The following is a 21,735-nucleotide window of genomic DNA, read 5'->3' on the forward strand; positions in this document are numbered from 1 at the left end:
TCGAGTTCTTTTAAGAAGTTTTCTGCAATTTCTAATAACTTGTATCAAGACTCGAGTAAGTGGGTATGAGAATGAGGAGAATGTGTTCATGAGTCTACATTATCATCGAGATCCTTCATATCATGAATCATAACTCTTGAATTCAAAATTCAAATCCAAGAAGGAGTTAAGAGTTGAGTTCAAGAAAGTCTTTAAGTTAAATTGTGAATCCTCTATCGATTTGAGCTATGTTTTGAGGAACTAAGTATGAGAATGAGAAGAGTCGTACACATGAGTTCTATATTTTTATCTAGACCCTTGAGTCGAGTCGTTCATGCCCATAAATTCCGCAAGAAATCCATAAGTTGCGTATCTTTGAGAGGAGTAGTATTTCCAAGTTCTAAGTTCTTGAGCATTAAGTTTGTAATCCTTTTGAGATTATATTTTTACCTATGGGACTACTACATGTTAACCATGAAGTCCTTGAGTTGAGTTTTTCATGACCATAATTTCGCATGAACCCTATGAGTTGAGCATTTTTGAGATGAGTAGTATCATGAAGCCCTTGAGTTGAGTTGTTCATGCCCAAAATTCCACATGAACCTTCTGACTCAATCATTCTTGAAATGAGTAGTATCATTGAAGTTCTTGAGTTTTGGAGGTGTTGAGTTTCGAGTACTGAGTTCTACGTATGATTACTGAAAACCTTGAATTGAGTCATTCACGTCCATAATTCGGTATGAACCCTACCCTATATTGAGAAGTCTTTTACAAATTTTTCTAAACTTATTTTAAGACTTGAGTACTTGAGTATGAGGATGAGTAAAGCTGAGTTCATTTTTAAAAATGAATATATGGGAACTAAGTATTCCCAAGAGTAAATGTTTTCACATTTTAAAAGAAGAGGAACTGAGATTTACAAATGAGTTAAGAGGAGTTTTGAGCACTATATCTTTTTAGAGAAATCTTTTGAGTAATAATCTCAGAGTTGAGGAAGAGGAAATGTTTTCTTTAAAACATAATGAGCTAAGTTATATTTTGGGAGTAGTATTGAGCACCAATATGGGGGAGAGTTCTACCAACTCACAGCCCACATAAGCCATGTAGCCAACGTGGGTAGAAAGGGTCATAATTTTTAGATGATTCCTTATTGCTTTTAAGCATAGACTAGTGGATCCACTTAGTTGAAGAGTTTTATACCCCTGACAAGGTCTATGAAAGTTCTGGCAGCGTGGATGGGACAATTTATCATCACATAGCTCATAGTGATGGTTGTTGGTTAGAAAATCTCCCAAACAGAGTTTATTTTGTATTTTTACATACAAATTGAGTTACTATTGTATTTTAAATACATTGAGTTGTTATCTACTGTTTTAAAATGCTTTATATAAACGGTACTTTTATCGTTGTTTTATATTGCATTGAGTTGAGTATCCAAAGTTGAGTATCCTGAGTTTAGTAGCTTATTATTAAGTTGAGCCCTATTTTCTCTGAGTTGAGTTGAACTATGTTTCTTTAAGTTGAGTTGAGTGAGTTGAGAAGAGGTAGGTATCAGAGAAGCTTCGTTGATACCACTTGCAGTTTGTATTAACTATGGTGAGCCTCCTTGCTTTCGGATGATTCCATTTACTTTCAGTTTTGTCAGGATGTGGTGGGTCTTGTCCTGACTTCTATCTTTGTCATTTAGAGGCTTCATAAATAGACAATAGAGTTTGAGAAGTCTATTTCATTTATTTTGTTAAATGTTTTAAAGACTTGAGTTGCCTATTTTTTGCTAGTTAAATATTTTATTATATTTAGAGTTAATCACTTGAGTTAAAGCTTTGTATTTGAGTTTCAATGAATTTTATTCAGTTTTACGCTTTTGTATGCTTGAGTTAGTCTTCCGCTTGTAGTCAGCTAGGATGAGGGTTTGATTGGGAACTAGCAACGGTTCTCGAGTGTCGGCCATGTCCAAGGTGTAGACTCGGGTCGTGACATACATGGTATCAGAGCACAAAGTTCAAGTGTCCTGGGGTGTCATCAGGCCGTGTCAAGTACGATCTTATTTATGGTTGTGAGGGCCCACTTTTGTAAATGAGAGACTACAGACATTTAGGAAAAGTTTCCCTTCTTTCATACTCTTAATCGTGCACTAGAGCTATGTCATACAGATTTATTCGTACTTGTGCATTTCTCAGATTCATTCGACTACCCCTTATACTAGAGGTGGTTGAAAAGAAAAGTCATTCCTTTATCGATGAGTTGTTCTTATAAAGAGTTTTGAGAAAGTCAAGAGACCTCAGAGGTGCTTGAGAGAAGCCCTGTGTGAGCTTTAGTGTTCAGTTTCAAAGGAATGCACTCATATTCATATGAATTGTGCGTTTGAGCTAAAAGCGAGTTGTACTCTCTTTTCTAAGCCTTGTTTCAGCTGAGATCCTTATGAGGAAGTGTGTTGTAGAGCTTGGGTAATATTTTCACCCTAAAAGGTAGCATGTGTTACGAGATCATGAGCAGTAGTAGTGAAAGTGCCCAGAGTTAGAGGAAAGTATGTAGAGGTTCAGTAATCTAAGGAAATGAGATAGTGATGGGGCAAATTATGTTATTGAAATCATGCACCTAGTCAGTTATAAGTGATGAGTACCTTTATGAGTAGAATAAGGAATAATAAGGTTGTAGAGAGTTATTGATAGAAGGAAGATGAATAGTTACTAGTCAAGATGAGTTAGAGTCTATTGTTAACCAAAATAGAGTTGATGTCTATGTGTCATCGCGATTAGAGGAGACTAAATATATTTGTGGAATCATATAGCAGAGTGTTCATGAGGTGATAGACCCAAGCTAGGCTTATGAACTTTCAAGGGAGGGACCCCATGTTATTCAGATGATGATAGAACTATTTAAGAGATAGTGCACAATAAGTGAGTAAGTAGTACTTAAGTTTTGAAGTGGAATGTGATGGTAATTTGTGAGTATGAAGACTGAGAGGTAAGGATTGACTACTTGTTATAAGGTCCTAGTGGACGAGTGTTTCTAAATTTGTGCATAGTAGTGGTGAGTTAGTATAGTAGGTGAGCAATCATATTAATATTCGGGTTTCGTAATAAACATTAAGCTTAAATTTGAGATGAGTGTCGTGATCAAAGAATGGCAACATGAGGGTGATGATGTTAGTCTTGAGATTTGATCAAGAAGACTTAACATAGAGCAGGTGAGAAATTGAGATGTTGGCTGCAATAAATATGAGTGGTACAAGTGAGAGACCCTAACCTTTAGATAAGGGCAGTGAAGTGTGGCTAAGTCACAACAGTAACAAGAGCATTAAGAGGTGTACCGAGATGGTATGCAATCATAAGAGGTTAAGAGAAAATTCTTAGAAAGAGATCTTAGTACCTTCTTATGAAGAGTTCGGTAGTCATGAGATAAACTTCTCCCGAGTGTTAGAGTAAAAGAGGATGTAGACCAGTTTAGAGATGATGGAATAGGTCCATAGCTTCCAACTATCAGCTTTAGACCTAAGGGGGGAAATAACAAGATGATAAATCAAGTCAAGTGTTTGAGATTAATATAGTAATGAGTTCCAAAGAGTACGAGTGATATCTTTTCAGAGGTCCTTTTAGTAATTGAGTGATTTTAGAAAGAGAAGGTTAGTGATCTTATCGTGATAATGATGATGTGATAATTCCGTCTAAGGATATAAATGAGGTTGAAGAGAAGGATGAGGTTTTACTATGAGAAATAGCTAAATGAGAGCCCTTAGTTGGTTTCGAGTAGTAATGTGGGAAATTCTAGTTGGCATGGTAGAGATGATGAGAGTAACCCCATTCCATACCCAGTCCAGCCGTCATTCGAGGAAGAATGATCTCAATGGGGAGATATTGTAACACCCCATAAATTTTTTGAGCTAAGACTCAAACCATCCTTCGTTGTGAGTAGGATTTTACCGAGGAATTTAAAATTTTCTTAAATATTAAAGGTCACTAGATGTAGCACCTTGAGTTCCAAAAAGAACTAATGAGAATTCATTCAAGTTATTCGTAAGTTCTTTAAGTTTTGGGTCAACTTCAAATGACCATAACTTTCAGTACAGGATGAGTTAGGTGGCCCATAAGATATCAAGTAAAGGTATTTGGATTATATTTCTAATGCCACCGAGTTTGCTAACTTTCGAGTTCGGATTAGTGAGATATGCCCTTTTGAAGTCAGCCTAACCAGTTAAGGAAAGTTACCCGAATTTGTGAGGGGTATTTTGGTTTTTTCCTTACCCCTTCAACTTAAAATGTTTTTAGTAATAATTCAGGGGTCTAAACTGCTTACAATCAGTTTCATTCATCCCCAATACGCTTAGGATTTTAGAAGAGAGTCCAAGAAGAGAAAAGAGGAGAAAATAGGAAAAGTTCAAGGCGTTCATTGAGATTCTTGAGTTTTTTTGTTGATTTTCACCAAGGGTTTGATCCCTAAGAGGTATTTAAGTTTTCATGATGTTGGATTCGTTCACCCACACACCAATAATGTTTTACATTATTGAATTCATCCCTAGAGACTGAGAAATTAATTTATTGATGAGTCTCTTGAAGAGTTGTTATTGGTTCTTGAATCTTGATGTTTGGTTGAGTTCTTGAGGCGAAGATTTTGTTAAAAGGTTGAGTAAATTGATAGTTCTTGAGTGAGTTTCGCTAAAATTGTTCTGGGTTATAGGAATTCGTGAGTTTTACCTTAGCATTTCACTGGGTATGAGTTGAATTGGATTTGGGAGAAGAAGAAAAGATTGGGCAGGTTGGCACCCAAGTCCGCGTCGCGGACTTGCTCCCCCAGAGTGAAATTTCTCTCTCCACGACGCAAAGAGAACGCGGACTCCATTATTTCAAAAATTATTTTTCGACCAAATATTATAATTCATCTCCGCATCGCGAACTTGCTCCCCAAACAGTATTTTTCGACCGTTTTTCACAATTAACTATCTAAAACTCATTTAATCATCACGATATCCTTCATATCACAAATCATAACTCTTGAATTCATAATTCAAATTCAAGGTAGAGTTAAGAGTCGAGTCTTGAGAGTTCTTTCGAGTATTTTGAGAAAGTCCCTTTTGAGTTCTTTTGAAGAGACTTCTACAATTTCTAATAATTTGTATCAAGACTCGAGTAAGTGAGTATGAGAATGAGGAGAATGTGTTCATGAGTCTACATTATCATCGAGATCCTTCATATCATGAATCATAACTCTTGAATTCATAATTCAAATTCCAGAAAGAGTTAAGAGATGAGTTCAAGAAAGTATTTAAGTTAAATTGTGAATCCTTTGTGATCAACTATCGATTTGAGCTACGTTTTGAGAAAGTAAGTATGAGAATGAGAAGAGTCGTACACATGAGTTCTATATTGTTATCTATACTCTTAGTCGAGTCGTTCATGCCCATAAATTCCGCATGAACTCTATAAGTTGAGTATCTCTGAGAGGAGTAGTATCTCCAAGTTCTAAGTTCTTGAGCGTTGAGTTTGTAATCCTTTTGAGATTATATTTCTACTTATGGGACTACTATATGTTAACCATGAAGTCCTTGAGTTGAGTTGTTCATGCCCATAATTCCGCATGAACCGTATGAGTTGAGCATTCTTGAGATGAGTAGTATCATGAAGCCCTTGAGTTGAGTTGTTCATGCCCATAATTCTGCATGAAACCTCTGAGTCTAGCATTCTTGAAATGAGTAGTATCATTGAAGTTCTTGAGTTCTGGAGTTTTTTAGTTCCGAGTATTGAGTTCTACGTATGGTTACTAAAAACCTTGAATTGAGTCGTTCACGTCCATAATTCGGCATGAACCCTATATTGAGAAGTCTTTTATAAATTTTTCTAAACTTGTTTTAAGACTTGAGTATGAGGATGGTTAAAGTTGAGTTCATTTTTAAAAATGAATATATGGGAACTATGTATTTCCAAGAGTAAATATTTTCACATTTTAAAAGAGGAGGAAACTGAGATTTCCAAATGAGTTATGAGGAATTTTGAGCACTATCTCTTTCTAGAGAAATATTTTGATTAATAATCTCAAAGTTGAGGAAGAGGAAATGTTTTCTTTAAAACATAATGAGCTAAGTTATATTTTGGAAGTAGTTTTGAGCACCGATATGGGGGAGATTTCTAACAACTCACCGCCCCCTTAAACCATGTAGCCAACGTGGGTAGAAAGGGTCATAGTTTTTAGATGATTACGTATTGCTTTTAAGCATAGACTAGTGGATCCACTTAGTTGAGGAGTTCTATACCCCGACAAGGTATATGACAGTTCTGGCAGCGTGGACGAGATGTTGTATCATCACATAATTCATAGTGATGGTTCTCGGTTTGAGAATCTCCCAAACAAAGTTTATTTTGTATTTTTACATACAAACTGAGTTACTATTGTATTTTAAATACATTGAGTTGTTATCTACTGTTTTAAAATGCTTTATATAAATTGTACTTTTATCATCGTTTTATATTGCATTGAGTTGAGTATTCTGAGTTGAGTATCTTATTATTGAGTTGAGCCCTATTTTCTCTGAGTTGAGTGAGTTGAGAAGAGGTAAGTATGTTTCTTTTCCATCAGTTCAAGCTTATGTTTATGCTTTAGAATTCCCCCTACATGCTCATACATTCCATGTACTGACGTCATTTGTTCTGCATCTTTTATGATGCAGATACAAGTATTCAGGGTCATCAACAGAAGCTTCGTTGATACCACTTGCAGTTCGAGTTAGCTATGGTTAGCCTCCTTGCTTCCGGAGGATTCCATTTAGTTTCAGTTTTGTCAGGATGTCATGGGACTTGTCCCGACTTCCATATTTGTCATTTAGAGGCTTCATAGATAGACAATAGAGTTTAAGAAGTCTATTTCATTTATTTTGTTAAATATTTTAAAGACTTGAGTTGCCTATTTTTGGCTAGTTGAATATTCTATTATATTCAGAGTTTATCATTTGAGTTAAAACTTTGTATTTGAGTTTCAATTAACTTTATTTAGTTTTAAGTTTTTATATGCTTGCGTTAGTCTTCCGCTTGTAGTCAGCCAGGACGAGGGTTCGCTTGGGGACTAGCAATGGTTCTCGAGTGCCGGCCACGTCTAGAATGTAGACTCAGATCGTGACATTTTGAATTTTCACATTCAATGAAATACATTTTTCATGCAACTCTTCTAGAATCTTATTCTCTCATGTGAGCTCAAGGTCCACCAATGGAGGAACTCGACTGCTCAACAGCATAGTGTGCTGATTTCATCAAACGCACGAGTAGGGCTAGAAAGTTCTTCGTTTTTCAACAAAAAATCCCCCATAAATGGACTATACCATACATGTCAAACCACCCAGAAACATGCCAACTACCCTACAAGGCCACTACAACTAAACAACAACGCATCGGGTCTCACACGTTTGTCGATGACACAAGCTCATAATAGAAATCGGAGCTTAAATGGCAAAAAATTGTCAAGAATTCCAAAAGGGCACATCAATTTATTTTTTTACCAAAAGGGCAAAAATCACTCCTGATGAAGCAATTTTCTTCTGAAAAATATTGACGTCGTTACTCCGTTAAAGAAATAAAAATCGTTGACCTACCAGTGATTTTGTCAAAAAAAAATTTCTTTTTTTTAAGAACATCGCTGCTCCTGCAGCGTTTTTCACGAATTTATTTTTAAAGCAATTTTATTTTATAAATTTAAAAAAATGATTTTTTTAAAGCGCTGCCTAAGTAGTGATTTTCTCAATTTTTTTAAAAATGGGACAAGGCAAAAGTACCCCTAGATTATGACTGAAATCTCAGAGACACGTCTAAACTTAACTAGGGTCTTATTACCCCCCCTAAACTAATTTAAAATGAAATAAATACACCACAAACGCTGACATGGCATAGAGAGTGTGCAGACTCTCTTGAAGGCAAGTGATAAGTGCACAAATTGGACACATGTCATTTTTTGATTGATAACTTTATAATTAGTTAGTACACATATTTATTGATAATAAAACTTAGGGATAAGGGTCTGAAAAGCACTCAACTTTGGCCGAAATTGTTGTTACGATACCAAACTTTAATGAAGACCTATTACCCCCTAGACTATTTAATACCGTATTTTAAACATATATATTTGTCCACGTGGACATAAAAAATAATGACAAATTGGACACATGTCATTTTTTGATTGATAACTTTATAATTAGTTAGTACACATATTTATTGATAATAAAACTTAGGGATAAGGGTCTGAAAAGCACCCAACTTTGGCCGAAATTGTTGTTACGATACCAAACTTTAATGAAGACCTATTACCCCCTAGACTATTTAATATCGTATTTTAAACATATATATTTGCCCACATGAACATAAAAAATAATGCATAATTATAAATAGTAATGTGTCCACGTGGGCACATATATACCTTTAAAATACACTATTAAATAATTCAGGGGGTAAAAAATACACTATTAAATAGTTCTGGGGAGGGGGGGGAGGTAAAAGGTCCTCCATAAAGTTTGGTATTGTAACAACAATTTCGACCAAAGTTGAGATATTTTTCAGACCCTTATCCCTAAAACTTATATATATATATATATAATTATTTTTATTTCTTTCTTTGTAAAATATTTATTTTAATTTCTTTTCACTTTTAACTTTTTTTATTTAATTTATTATCTTTTCTCTTTAAATTATTTTTAAAAAATTATGTGTATTTTTTTAAAAAATAATTTAAAAGTGTCCTTTAATTTTAATATTTTATTTGATTTTCTTAACTTATTTTGATATCCGTCCAAAATTCACTTATTTTAAATACAAGACATTTGAAATCAAATCAAAATGAAAGACAAAGAAAATAAAATCAATAGAAAAATAAAAGAGAAAAACAATGAATGTAGGTAAAAAAAAAGTTTTGATACAACGTAATAAATGTGTATTAACTTAATTTAAAGACAAGATAAGAAAATAAGAATATTTTTTACAAAAAAAATTAAGATTATTTTTAATTAAAAATAATATTTACACACATGGTAGGAGAGTGTGTACAAACACAACCAACTTGGGTGATTGAAGGTGCCACATCAGCACAAAAGGTGCACAAAAATATGAAAAAAATGAGTTTAGGGAGGTAATAGGATCTAGGTAGCGAAATTCCCCCTCTAATTTTTTTTAAAATATCACTTCTGACACAACAATTTCATAAGCAAAAACTATCTTATATGTTCATGATTATTATTTGGATTGGAGTGCGTCGGATTATAATATGGGAGAGCCTAGCAATGCTTCCATGCACTTGATTAATTTGAATCTGAGTGATTATTTTTTTCTACTGGAGTCAACTGATAGGTAAATAAAGTGATATTTTCTTATTTATTAAATTAAAAAAATATTTCAATATACAATATATTTCTTTTACTATATTTTATAGGTGTGACCAACTTCAAGATGCAGTGAATTATTGTACACAAATTGTGAACAACAATGTTATGGGTGATGAACGAGTTGGTGAGTTGCATAGTGATGAACCTTTGGAGCATGAATTAATAGACAATGATGAAATGTCTGATGATGATGATGTGGATAGTACCTAATGCACCCGTTGAAGATCAAAGTGTTAATCATCATTCTACTGTGATTCCATACTTAGATCACACTGAAGAAAGTGCATAAGATTTTATTTATACAAGAGATGATAGTTCTATCTGAACTGCACTTTGGAATCCAAACAATCTTAAATATATTCAGTCATGTTCGATTGTTCCAAACTAAATTTTTTGTAGTATTTTATTTATTTATTTTATAGTGATTAATCTAATTTGTCTATGCAACTAGGTATGCTATTTATGAATAAGAAACAAATGAAATCTATCGTAAGAGCATATAGTCTTGCAATAAAAAAATTATTTGTGATCAATCCAAGAATAAAAGTTGGAGAGTTATTTGCAAGCGTCATGAGTTGGGGTGTAATTGGATGATTCGCTTTAGAGTGAGAGGATTGTAATCAGGAGCAAAGCTCAATCATGTTCCTTGGGAGGCCGCATTCATTGACTCCATTGAAATACGAGTGACTTTCTCTGCATATTGTCTCATTTCATTAGATTGATTTTCATCATTTTCTTTCATTCGAGCTCGACGATACTGCATTTCATGACTCCTAGCTTAAAATAAATAAATAAATTTATTAATAACAAAAAAATTGTTAAAGATCAATATAATAATTTAAAATTTTCATAATATAAATACTAATGCCTCATGTCTTTCTGCCATGTGTTGATACCCTCTTTGTACAACATGTTTATTTTCAATGAACATGCAAGAGTGCCTCATGTACCAATGAAAGTAATCTGCTTGATCACTTACAAATGGAGGTCGAAATATACAATTTTGACGTTGTTCCCATAAATATTGTGTGTAGTTAAATGCATCTATATCCTCTTGTTTTATTTTGGATCATTTATCACGCTTAAAATGATGTTGGAAAATTGGATACACGGTCCAAAAATATGTTGTAAATAACCAACTGTCTCACAACACGATCAATCATGTGCCATTCACAATAAATTCCACAAATGAGTGGCACATGTGCCATCGAGACAGATTGTCCTAACCGACACCACTCAGGCAATTCATTAATAACATCTTCTGAATAAGGTTGCCAAATAAACTATAAAAAAATGTAAGTAAGATAATTATTAAATATTTTGACAAAAAACTAAAAACAAAAATATACATTAACTAAAACAATCTTACGAAATATCTTTTTTTTTACTATTATGTCATATAATATTTTATTTTGAGGACCTACCAAAAATTTATGTATTTGTTATTATATTCACATGATTTTCTTGGATAGTGGGATATAAATATGAATGGTTAAAAATTTAAATAAAATGGGATACTAATATGAATAGTTAAAACTGCTAATAATATTTAAATACCTGATCATCAGTTAGGTTATCTAGTACATCCCTAATCACATCGATTACTGTTTGTGCCTCATTTTGATGATTTCTATGTCGAGTCCATTTACGTGCAACCGCAGTTGGAGCCTCAAGTTGATTGGTCCTTAGAGGGAACAATAATGGTTGTAGGGGAATAATACGTTCTCATGCCCAAATCTACAATAAATAAAATTTAACATTTTTTTTAGAATATAATTAAATTTAAAAGTGCATATTACTAAAATATAAAAAATGTATACTTGCATTAAAGTGAGAAATCCACAAACTTCATTTGATTGTTTCATTGATACACGACATAAGCAGTTATACAAATATGATAATGCGGCTGCTCCCCATGCGTGTGTTGACATTACGTTAAAAAATTTCATGTCAATCAAAAGGTCCAAATTAAACTTATTATTAGATTTATCTGGAAATATTGACCCACCATATAACCCATAATAAATATAATTTAAACCTTTGTTGCACCTCAGTTGAATCATCAGTAATATCATGTAAACCCTCAATATGCTCAATTAATTTATATGTTAACAGTCTACTAACACCAGAAAAATAATCGTTATCCAGTAACCATTATGTTAATTCAAACATCATTTCTTGTCTACCCAAAAATCCTAAAGTATCAGTGCCATTTAAAATTGTAGGACTACCATCTATCATCATTCCGAACAAAATTTCTACATCTTGTAAAGTTATGGTAGCCTTCCCAGTTCGCATGTGAAAGGTATGTGTTTCTAGACGCCACCTTTCAATTAAAACAGAAAATTAATCCGGAGTCATACAACACACATCCTACATCAAGAATTCTTTTAAACCTATAATTTTCAAAATACTGACGAATGTGAGGATATAATAGATGATATTTTATATGTTGCCGAAATTCAACAGAACTGCGACGCGTATATAAGCAAGTTTTCTCTTCTTTTAAGCTACCATTCCAAATTCCTTCAGAACGATGATCAACTTGAATTTTTAATATATCATACTCTACTAGACCGTAATGTACGTACATATTTGACGGATGCATATCTATATACAAAATATAAAAATAAGTGTTAATGTTAATATAATTATTTAAAGACGAATATGTTCATAATACCATATAAAAGTTAAAAATTAATTCTTGAAATTAAAAATAAAATAAATCAAAACTTACCTCATAGATGAAAGACTTTTGAAAAAATTCGAAAAAAGTTTGTCCTTTTGGTTAAAAAAAATAAATTGATGTGCCCTTTGAAAATTTTTGACAATTTTGTTGCCCTTTAGGCTTCGGACTCCTGAAACTTACCTTAACGCAAACAATTCTTTATAGTTTGTCTTCTTAGCTAACTCATGCACATATGATGTTCTCACCATATGACTATCTATTGTATTTTTGTATCAGGATTTTATATCCGAATCATAAATTATATCAAATTAATCTATTATAAATACATTAACTTTAGAGTTATACATCCTAGTCCTAAACCAATGGACTTGAAGATAGATATCATCTGGTGCTTTCATAGTAATAGACATGTGTGAGTACCATTTTTCAAAACAGCCTAAGCACCAAGGGGTATTTTCGGATGAAGGAATTAGTTGGACTATCTCCATTTAAAATTTAAATTAAATTTATTATTTGTTTAGTTAGAGGTATTTGCTAAAACGATTTTAAAATCAAAGACTATAATCTGAATAACTTATCCCATAATGAATAAGTTATGCAGATTATATAATCCTGATTTTAGTCCAAAAATTGTAATGCTCCCTCCGTTTAAAAAAGAAAGAGCTAATTTTCTTTTTAGCGTGTTTGACAAAGAATGACTCCATTTTATTTTATTTTTGCAACATTTCAATTTTAGATTTCTCTATGGCATGTTTAAGGCCACAAGATTAAATAATGTTTTGGTATATTTCACACAACTTTAATTTAGGATCACAAGATTGTAAAGTCATTATTTTTTTTAAAACTATATGTTAAGTCCAATTATATCATTCTTTTTTTAAACGGAGGGAGTTACTTGACTTCAAACGTACAGTCATCTGACTAGCCCCTACCAATGCACATTTCATGATTTAGGCGGTTTCTAATCCTAACAGTGTACAGCCAAATCCATGTGAGTTTTACTCTGTTTTATATAGTGCAATTGGATTTAAAATACGGGTAATAGGTGGGTTAGGCTTTGAAAATAATGTGTAAATATAAGTTTATTTGAAATGTATTTTACTAGGCAAAAATATGAGTTTTAGATTCTGCGATTTATGGATTATGAAATTTAGTTTTGTGATTTCAGTCATTAGTAAGTATCACGTGACAAATTTACCCATAAATAATTCACTGTAGGGGAATGAACAGGGCAGACTAGATCACTATGCATAATTTGAGGCAAGAACATGATCTTTGCAATATTAAAAGTATCATTAGCTAGAACAATAAAGTCCATCCAACTTATATACCACTCCCAACAAACAGACAATGTAGAAATGGGCAATAACTTGTAAATACTCAACAGTAGTTTCAAAAAATGTATGCATCTCCATGATGTTGGCACAAGGAATAACCCAGATGCGGATGAATGTTGAAGGCAGCATCAGCCCAAGATGCACACATGTGGTTGAAACATTTGGTTTATATGTGTCTATAACACACATCCAAATATAAAGTCATAAAGTTATTAGGGCAGTTAGAACTTCGCATCCATTGACTTAAAATTCTGCTTCGGTCTCTGACATAGTCTCTCGTGAGACTTATCATCTGCGCGTCTCATTTTGAGAAAGCTGGTCCCTGAGGTCCTTCAGAGCATCCACAACTTCTGCACCGAGGTTGTGCTTTAACAATTTACCTTGCATAGAAGTAGATCTGTGAAGAAAATCGGCACATCAAGAAACTATTAGCATTGTCAGATGGCGGTGAAATTATGCAAGTGTGAAAGACAACATGGATAGGATCTGTTAATCATACTATAGCCTATCATTAATAGTTTCGCCAATTGATTCAACAGCTGGAAAGGAAAGAAGTGTCCTGAATGGATGAGCTATATATAGTTGATGAGATTGAAATGTCCACAATGCAAATGATAACTACTTTTTCAGGGAGGGGAAAAGAGCAATAACAACAAAAACAAAGCAACAGCACACACAATCATACAAAATATGTATAGTCAAACTTCTTCTTCAACAATTTCTACTTATATATCTTCAGTAAAACTAAAAACAAAGAAAACAGTTCACGAGATAACTGCCATTAGTTTAGCTTACAAGCAGTTTATGAGGTACGTACTGTTATTGGTGCTGGGTTATACTTGTTTGTCTAGTAGCATAACATAGCATTTTCTTTTTCATATCAGAAGAAAAGAGAACAGACTAGAAAGTAACATTTTACTTCATCAAAAAGTAAAAAAAAAAAAAAACTTCATCAACATGCTAGATTTTACATTCTCACCCGCTCAGCTGAGGACAAGGGGCTCGAGCAGGTCAATTACTAAATGACTCTTAACTACATGCTGTAAGAAAGATGAAGGATTCCGCAATGTCCCTCTTCAAACCTCAACTAGAATATATTAGAGTAAAGCTAATCACAAGAAATGCCTTCAATTCTACTTTAAACAAGTTCAAAAGTAATTATTAACTACTTTATATGCCTTACGAGAAACAACTGCAAGGTAAATAAAAGAACAAAACACTGCAAACTAGCATGTAATTGTGTTAAAATAATTTTTCTTGAAAGGTCAAGAAGAATATGGAAAAGATGAGTCGCTTAAAGCTACCATAAATACATTCAGATGAATATTTTTCCAACCCGAGGAGCTGAGTAATCTCCAGATTAGACAAGAAACGAAAAAAATTCAAACTACGCGATATACCTATGTTCCCGCAGCATTCTCTCAACCTCCTTGTGTGAAGCTTTAATCTACATTATCTCAAAGGATCAGATAATTTACATCAGAATTAGGGAGCAGATTATTCGTAGCAGTAGCTGTTACTATTTAGTGCAAACACTTTAGAAGAACATTCAAGCACCTAATCTTCATATCCACAAGCATACAGGTGTTGGACATTTTTAACTAAAACAAAGTCAGATAAGGTGCCAATGTCAACAGCACGGATCACATTCTTAAGCCTCTAATCCAAATGTGAGTTAGAGTCAAAATAAAACTATTCTACTGAGTACAAGTATTGTACAAAAACAATTTTACCAGTAGTTCTACGCAATACATAAGGGGGAAAGGACCATATAGCTTTAGACTTTACAGAAGAATATTGCTTACGCTCTTATACTATAGTTACTCTCATCTAAGCCCTTGAACTTCCTTTTTGGACTCAACATACCCCTTCTCTTAGATTGTTAAGTTACACCTACTAAGTTGAGGAGCAACTCCCATATTTTTCCATTAGAAAGAAAATGGAGAAGGAAAAAAAGAATAAGAGGACTGAGAATAAATGAAGAAAAGTTTAAGAAAACTATATTTTCTTCAGTTCAGGTAACAAGTACGGTGTAGAAACTTCTCATCTCACTAAATGAAATAAAAGTCACAAGAAAACAAAAAATATATACTTTTATTTTCTTTGTTCTTCTTTATGCAGAAGAAAGAATTTATTTTAACTCTCAACCTCGCTTTCCTTTGTTCTGTTTTAAGACATGAAGCAGCAGAGAAAATTGAGAGATGACAAAGGTTAATGCCAAGCACCATGAAGAATCTGATATTTGCTCATTACCTCAGAGATTAAGGCCTTGCAGCTCCAAACAAAAGCCCCCTGGTAGAACCGCCAAAGTTTTAATAAGGAAATTAGTCTCTACCCAAAGGATGTATGCTAGAGAATGGATGGTGAAGAAAAGAGGTTGCCGACTGTGGCTGAAATAGCTACTTATTGTACTTTTTTTTTGAAACAGATAGCTAATCATTTTACCTTCATAGAAGGTTAGAGTACCAGAAAAAAATTGATATGTGTGAGTGCTATCAGAAATATATAATCAGATTCAGACCACAGGGGAAAGTTGTCGGTGCACTTCAATTAGTACATGGATCAGGAAATCACAAGCATAAGAAATTCACTTGAATTAAAGTGCAACAACTCAACCTTCATTTTAAGGTTTTAACACCCCCCCCTCCTTTTAGCATTGGAAACTTTGTACAAGTCAATATGACCATTTGGACTCGATTGAATTCAATTGGGAAGTGTTGGTAACAAATCCAATGTTCCCCATAAATCCATTATCAATAGTATCTTTCTTCTACATTTTGCTTATTTCTTTCCATTATCATTTTCTTTAGAGTTTCCTACTTAGAATCCTATCACATATCAAGGTAGAAGTACATACTGCTCCATAGGCTGCATGCTGCTGATTATGATCAGATGTGACAACCCATACTTTTGGACACCCATCCTGCCTTAAAGCGACCACCTTTCAATGCCATGGACAACAAATCTATCAGTCCAGCCATAGAAAGATCAGCAAAATATTACACATAAAGGTATGTGCAAACTAGTTTCTGTAATTCAGTGTAAGGCCTAGTATTGCATCTAATGGTGGTGCAACAATTCACATAAAACTGGAGAGATAACTTTCAACTTAAACCATACCAAGTACAATTACCCTTCAACCACTCGTGGACCAAACTCTAATGTCAGCAATAGACTAGGAAATTCTTGGGACATATAAAATGATTTCATGTGAATACCATGCAATAATTTGGTTAAGGAATAAGGTAGACATGGTTTATGGTAAAAGAAATTTAAAGGATGAGCACAGATGTGAACCCATCTTTGATCCAATAAATGCACAATCTGTATTGAAAAATCTGCACTGTATTATGAGACATGGATAAAAAGGTAAGAACAGATGAACATCAACCCTTATTAAATGAAAGCGATCATTCAATTTTCAGTTTTAACTTCTAATGCAAATGGGCATTAATTTTGCAATTGTTCTTGCAGGAAAAAAAAAACTACCATCCAAAAAGGCTATTGAGATAACATACTTCTAGTACTAAGTACTAACACGTAAAGTTATTTACCCAGCAACTTGAAAATAAAAATGATAAATCTTCTCTAGAATTGAGCTTCATCACATTCTCACCTCCTTCTCAATCCATGCATCAGCACATGTTTCACTTGAATATACTATATCAACGCTGCAAAATGAAGAAGTGAGTCATATAACTCTACTACTAAACAGTCTAGTCTAGACTGCATTCAAGAGTTCACCAGGACAAGTAGATTGAATCAAGAACTAAGAAATTGAGCAGTAGATGTATAAATAAACTGTCATTAGAAAACTGACCATTAGATGTTTGGTTTCTGAATCAGATATCAATGAACATGATAAATATGATAATGAAATCAGATTTCTTCTTTAGTTACCTGAACATCTCAAAAGTGGGAAAATATAGAGACTGAAAATAAATACAATAAAAAATCCTTGAAAGTATGCTCAATTCCAGACTCATAATTCCTTTTCATATTATGAAGAATGAATAAAACAAGTAAATATGAAAATAAACATGATATCACATCAGGGCCCAAAAATGTTTCACAAGCATGGGTCACTGACTTGCTATTATTAACAATCAATAGCATATAGCATTAGTATGCAACAACATATCCACATATTAACTATTGAAAGGAGGACAAGAATTTGACTTCATATGAAACTACAGTAATGACAGACGAGCAGAAAAATAATAGCAAATTCCGAGAGCCTGTCTGTCAGACAGAAACATATCCACAGAAGGTAACTACGGGGTTGTTTTTCATTGTCTAATGGAATTACCCCTCAAAGTCTTCCTTGTGTGTAGCCATTCCAGACATCATAGCATCAAATACAACCACCACTTTCACCTCTGCAATATACTGAAATGAGATGGCAACATTTACAAATTGACAAGTAATAAGACATGAATAAAGTATACAAAGAGCAACTAGTTTTGACAATATGGGCTCATTTCAATGTGCGAGAAGCCAATAATCTGATGAAAAACAGCAGAAAACTACTACAGCTAGCAGAATAATATTACAATTGCTAAAAATAAAGTCTTCTAAACAAAAAGAGTAGCAGAATCTGAATCAGATAAACTACCTCAGAAAATAAAAGTATCAGAAGGAATTCACTACAAGGATAGTTATGAGCCTTTCAAGTGATTATTGAGATGCACATATAAAAAGGGCAGCCCAGTGCATAAAGCATACCGCATTCATGCAGGATAGTGGAAGGGCCTCACCCCAAGGAAGTGCGATGTAGGCAGCCTACCCTAACATAAGTATCAGTGGCATATTCCACGGATCAAATTCATGACATGTAGGTCACACGAAGACAACTTTATTCATTTGATTCTAGAGCTAGGCAAGACCACATGTGCTCTAGCAAGCTTTTATGCAACATAGGAACAGGCTCATTGAAGGATAAAAAGACCCAAACCTCTTAGCAAACTGAATGATACAAGTTCATCAATGAGTTTTTGACGAGCAATGTCAAGGCTTCCATTCATAAAATGCTTCTTCAACTTTGGCCAATATCCACACACATTATATCCATCAACAAGCAAGACGGGAACAGCAGTATCCAATACCTGATTTGTACTACAGAAATTTTTTAAAAAAGTAAGTAGTTTGTCAATTCACCTACTATGATGTTTACTAAACAAGAAAATTCATTCTAGACAAGACCTGGAAAAAAATTACTAGTATAGTGCCAATGTAGGATCCCGGTAGATCTCTTCATTGTCTGGCAGTTCTTCCTTCTCCACCTTCTTCTTACGATAACTAGTAGCAGGCTTTGGAGTACTGGATTTTCTCTTTTGGAACTCCTAAAGGATTTTTCACTATATGAATTGCTGAAAATAATATACTAGATCTAGTAACAGGTTCCATTGATATTAATTCAAGACTGACCTTCCATAATTTTAGGAACTGCAAATTCTGCTTCAAGTTTGATGTAATCCTTGGAGGAGGCGTATCAGTATCCTATTCGAAGTCGAATAAGTAAAGTTTATCAGATTTAAATTATTCAGCAGGACATTCAAATTACAGGATGATCTTGCCAGTTCTAGGTGGAGTTATCAAAATATTTCATAAGTTGTAAAAAGTAAGTAAATATAGTTTTAAAAACTAGGAAAGATTGGCATACTAGGACACATTTCCAGTCGATGGATAAATACATGGTTTGGTATCCCATGACATCCCAAAAACTGTTTGTGTCCAATTTAAGAATTTCTCAGTTATACTTTTGAATGATTCCCAAACAACTTTTCAGTTTGACCAGCTCCAGCCCTTAATGCAAATTACTCCCAAAATCAACTTCCAGCACTTGCATGTCTAGTGGCCATACAAATGATATATATCCAGTTGTGAGCAACATAGAGATACAGCAGCAAAATTATTTCATTTAAAAACAATAGATAAGCAGAAGAGCATTTCCAATCACCAAAGCAAATGGACTACCTATATGTCTGACAAAGCGAGCTAGTGTTTCTTCATAACTTCTATCCTTTCTGATAACTCGCCCTATGGATAACATAAAGATATGTGATTGCTAACAAGCAAGCCAATTAGAGTACTTCAAAAATCAAAATGTAATCTTTGCCTTTAGGTAGAAAAATGATGCCAACGATATCATCAACAAAAAGTACTATTCCCTCTATTTCTATTTATGTGTATTACTTTCATTTTTAGTTTGTTTATAAAAAGGGACACTTATTTATATTAGTAACTCTTTAATTCAATATCCTACATAGTATGCTTAAGACCACAAGATTCAAAAGGCATACATTATACACATCTTTAGTTTAAGACCACAAGATTCAAAAGTTTTCCTTATTTCCCATCAAACTAAAACACATAAAATAAACGAGGAAGTGCTTATTTTCAAACTGCTGAATATCACAATGAGCGTTTAGGGTCCTTCTATAGTGAGACTTGCTGGGCCATGATCAAAGCAAAATTATGTTTCATATCCTATTACTCATGTTTTATCTATTTTTCCTAGATAATTCTTAAGTCCAGTTAAACAATCTCCCCTCTAGTTTTTCATTGAAGTGTTTTTTTACATCATAGTGCAAGCAACCTCTTACATTCCTTTAAAAAAGGTATAACTGACTGGACAACCCAAATCACTAGTAGATTTTATTTTCTTTTCCTTAATTGAACGAAATCTCTTTAAATTTTACAGCTAATGATTCTTTAAATTAAATTTAGAATTCTGAAATATGATACTACTAAATTTTGATAGTGGAGGTTAGTTTATACACAAATTTAGCAGGGAAATCGGGGAATATGATAATTCAGAGGGGAGGTTAATGACCCTAATATATATTTAAGACTACTTGAACGTGGATAGCTTTTCTCCCACCAAGCAACCACCTTTGCAACAGATTAGAAGCATAAACATTTCAACTACTTAAGATAGGCTACAAGAACCCCATTTCTTTTTTCTTCTTTTTTTTCTCCTTAAATACTTGCTTATCATTTCTTGAAGTCCTATTAACTTTTATATCTCTCATTTCACTATTTTCGAAAAGCAAAATGAAATTGGCTACTTATCATTCTAGAACAAACCCGATGCAGCATCACAATCTACTTCTCTGCAGGGGTATATGTAGTTTAAGAAGTTATGGGTTCATCGAAACCCAATAGTTTTAGCTCAAACTATGTATTATGTGTTAAATGATTCACTATTTTGAACACACTAAATCAAAAGGGCTTGGTCTAACTGAACCCCTAGATTTTGAATTGGAAGACAGTGATCACCATAATACATGGTGAACATCCGTCAACTGATGATTTATCTTTTTCTACGTATCAACATAAAGAAAGCATGTATAAAAATGTAAATAAATTTACTAGTGTAAGATAAGGATATGATTAAGAAGAGATAGTTGGCAAGGAGAGAGTACCTTAGAAGAGGGTGTATGGGAATTGTTGGTCTTCTTAGCAACAATTGTGGGTTTGATGTAGCCGTTACATGTAGCACAGCCGATGTATGTGAATTCAAAGGCTGATAATGCTTGTGAGAAAGATATACCTTTCATGGATGTACCACTACTTCATCATTCAGCATTTTCTTCAATACCCACCACAATTTCCAATTCTACTAACACTTACCGATGTTTGGAGTTGGGAAAAAGATACAAGACTTGTATAACAGACCTGTGTATCTGATACCTTCAACCCCACACCTCTCCTTCAATTTAACGTACTTTACATCATTCGAGACGTGGACTCAACATAGCCTCTCGTTTCGTTTTCACAATCCAAATGGGTCCATATCTTTGTTACAAAATCCTCTTCAATGCTTACTCTTATTACATTAACTAGTGAATAGGGTTAATTACATCTAGAGCTGTTTATATGGGTTGACCCATTTTATTCGGACTAACCCATACAAGTTTTGAAATTTGACGGATCAGGTCAGGCTAGTTTATTTTTTCTGTTGACTAGAAAATGATCGGTCCAGCCCACAAGTTCGTGGGCTATGGGTTTGCCGGACCAGTCCTCTTTTCTTAAAAATATATATATTTTATAATTTTTAAATTAAATTATAATTTAAAAATATTATCATAAATATCGGCAAGACAATATTATATGGTGTTAGTGTTCTACTTGTTAATCAAATACATAAATAAAATTATTTTTATAATATTTATTAAGTTTGATTTTAAGTAAAAACATAAATAACTAAATAGAAATATTAACCTAATTGTTTTCTAATGATCATAATAAAACATAAAAACTATGACAATATTCCATAGGTTATGGTATGTAGTGATTTCCTAGAAATTTTAGGAAAATTTTATTTTATGTAGTACATATTTTATAAACATAATTTGTATTTAAATTGTAATATT

General features: G+C 33.4%; 1 protein-coding gene and 2 pseudogenes across 1 annotated transcript; all 3 read right to left on the reverse strand.

Moving 5' to 3' along the window:
* Positions 1-9,899: 9,899 nt before the first annotated feature.
* Positions 9,900-10,539, reverse strand: LOC125828851 (uncharacterized; annotated as a pseudogene).
* Positions 10,540-10,870: 331 nt separating this feature from the next.
* On the reverse strand, positions 10,871-11,629 carry LOC125828852 (protein MAIN-LIKE 2-like; annotated as a pseudogene).
* Positions 11,630-13,386: 1,757 nt separating this feature from the next.
* On the reverse strand, positions 13,387-21,003 carry LOC125828814 (uncharacterized). The gene is made up of 10 exons (XM_049508142.1): positions 20,785-21,003; positions 18,785-18,856; positions 18,575-18,699; positions 18,312-18,472; positions 17,667-17,736; positions 16,974-17,028; positions 16,215-16,298; positions 15,611-15,649; positions 14,758-14,804; positions 13,387-13,754 (listed from the first exon to the last, which is right to left on the reverse strand). The coding sequence occupies exons 1-10, from the start codon at positions 20,917-20,919 to the stop codon at positions 13,646-13,648; spliced, it is 897 nt and encodes a 298-aa protein (XP_049364099.1). The 5' UTR covers positions 20,920-21,003; the 3' UTR covers positions 13,387-13,645.
* Positions 21,004-21,735: the final 732 nt, after the last annotated feature.

The sequence above is a fragment of the Solanum verrucosum genome, unplaced genomic scaffold (genome assembly GCF_900185275.1).
Source record: "Solanum verrucosum unplaced genomic scaffold, falcon-dt-bn FXZP01000198.1, whole genome shotgun sequence".
NCBI lineage: Eukaryota > Viridiplantae > Streptophyta > Magnoliopsida > Solanales > Solanaceae > Solanum > Solanum verrucosum.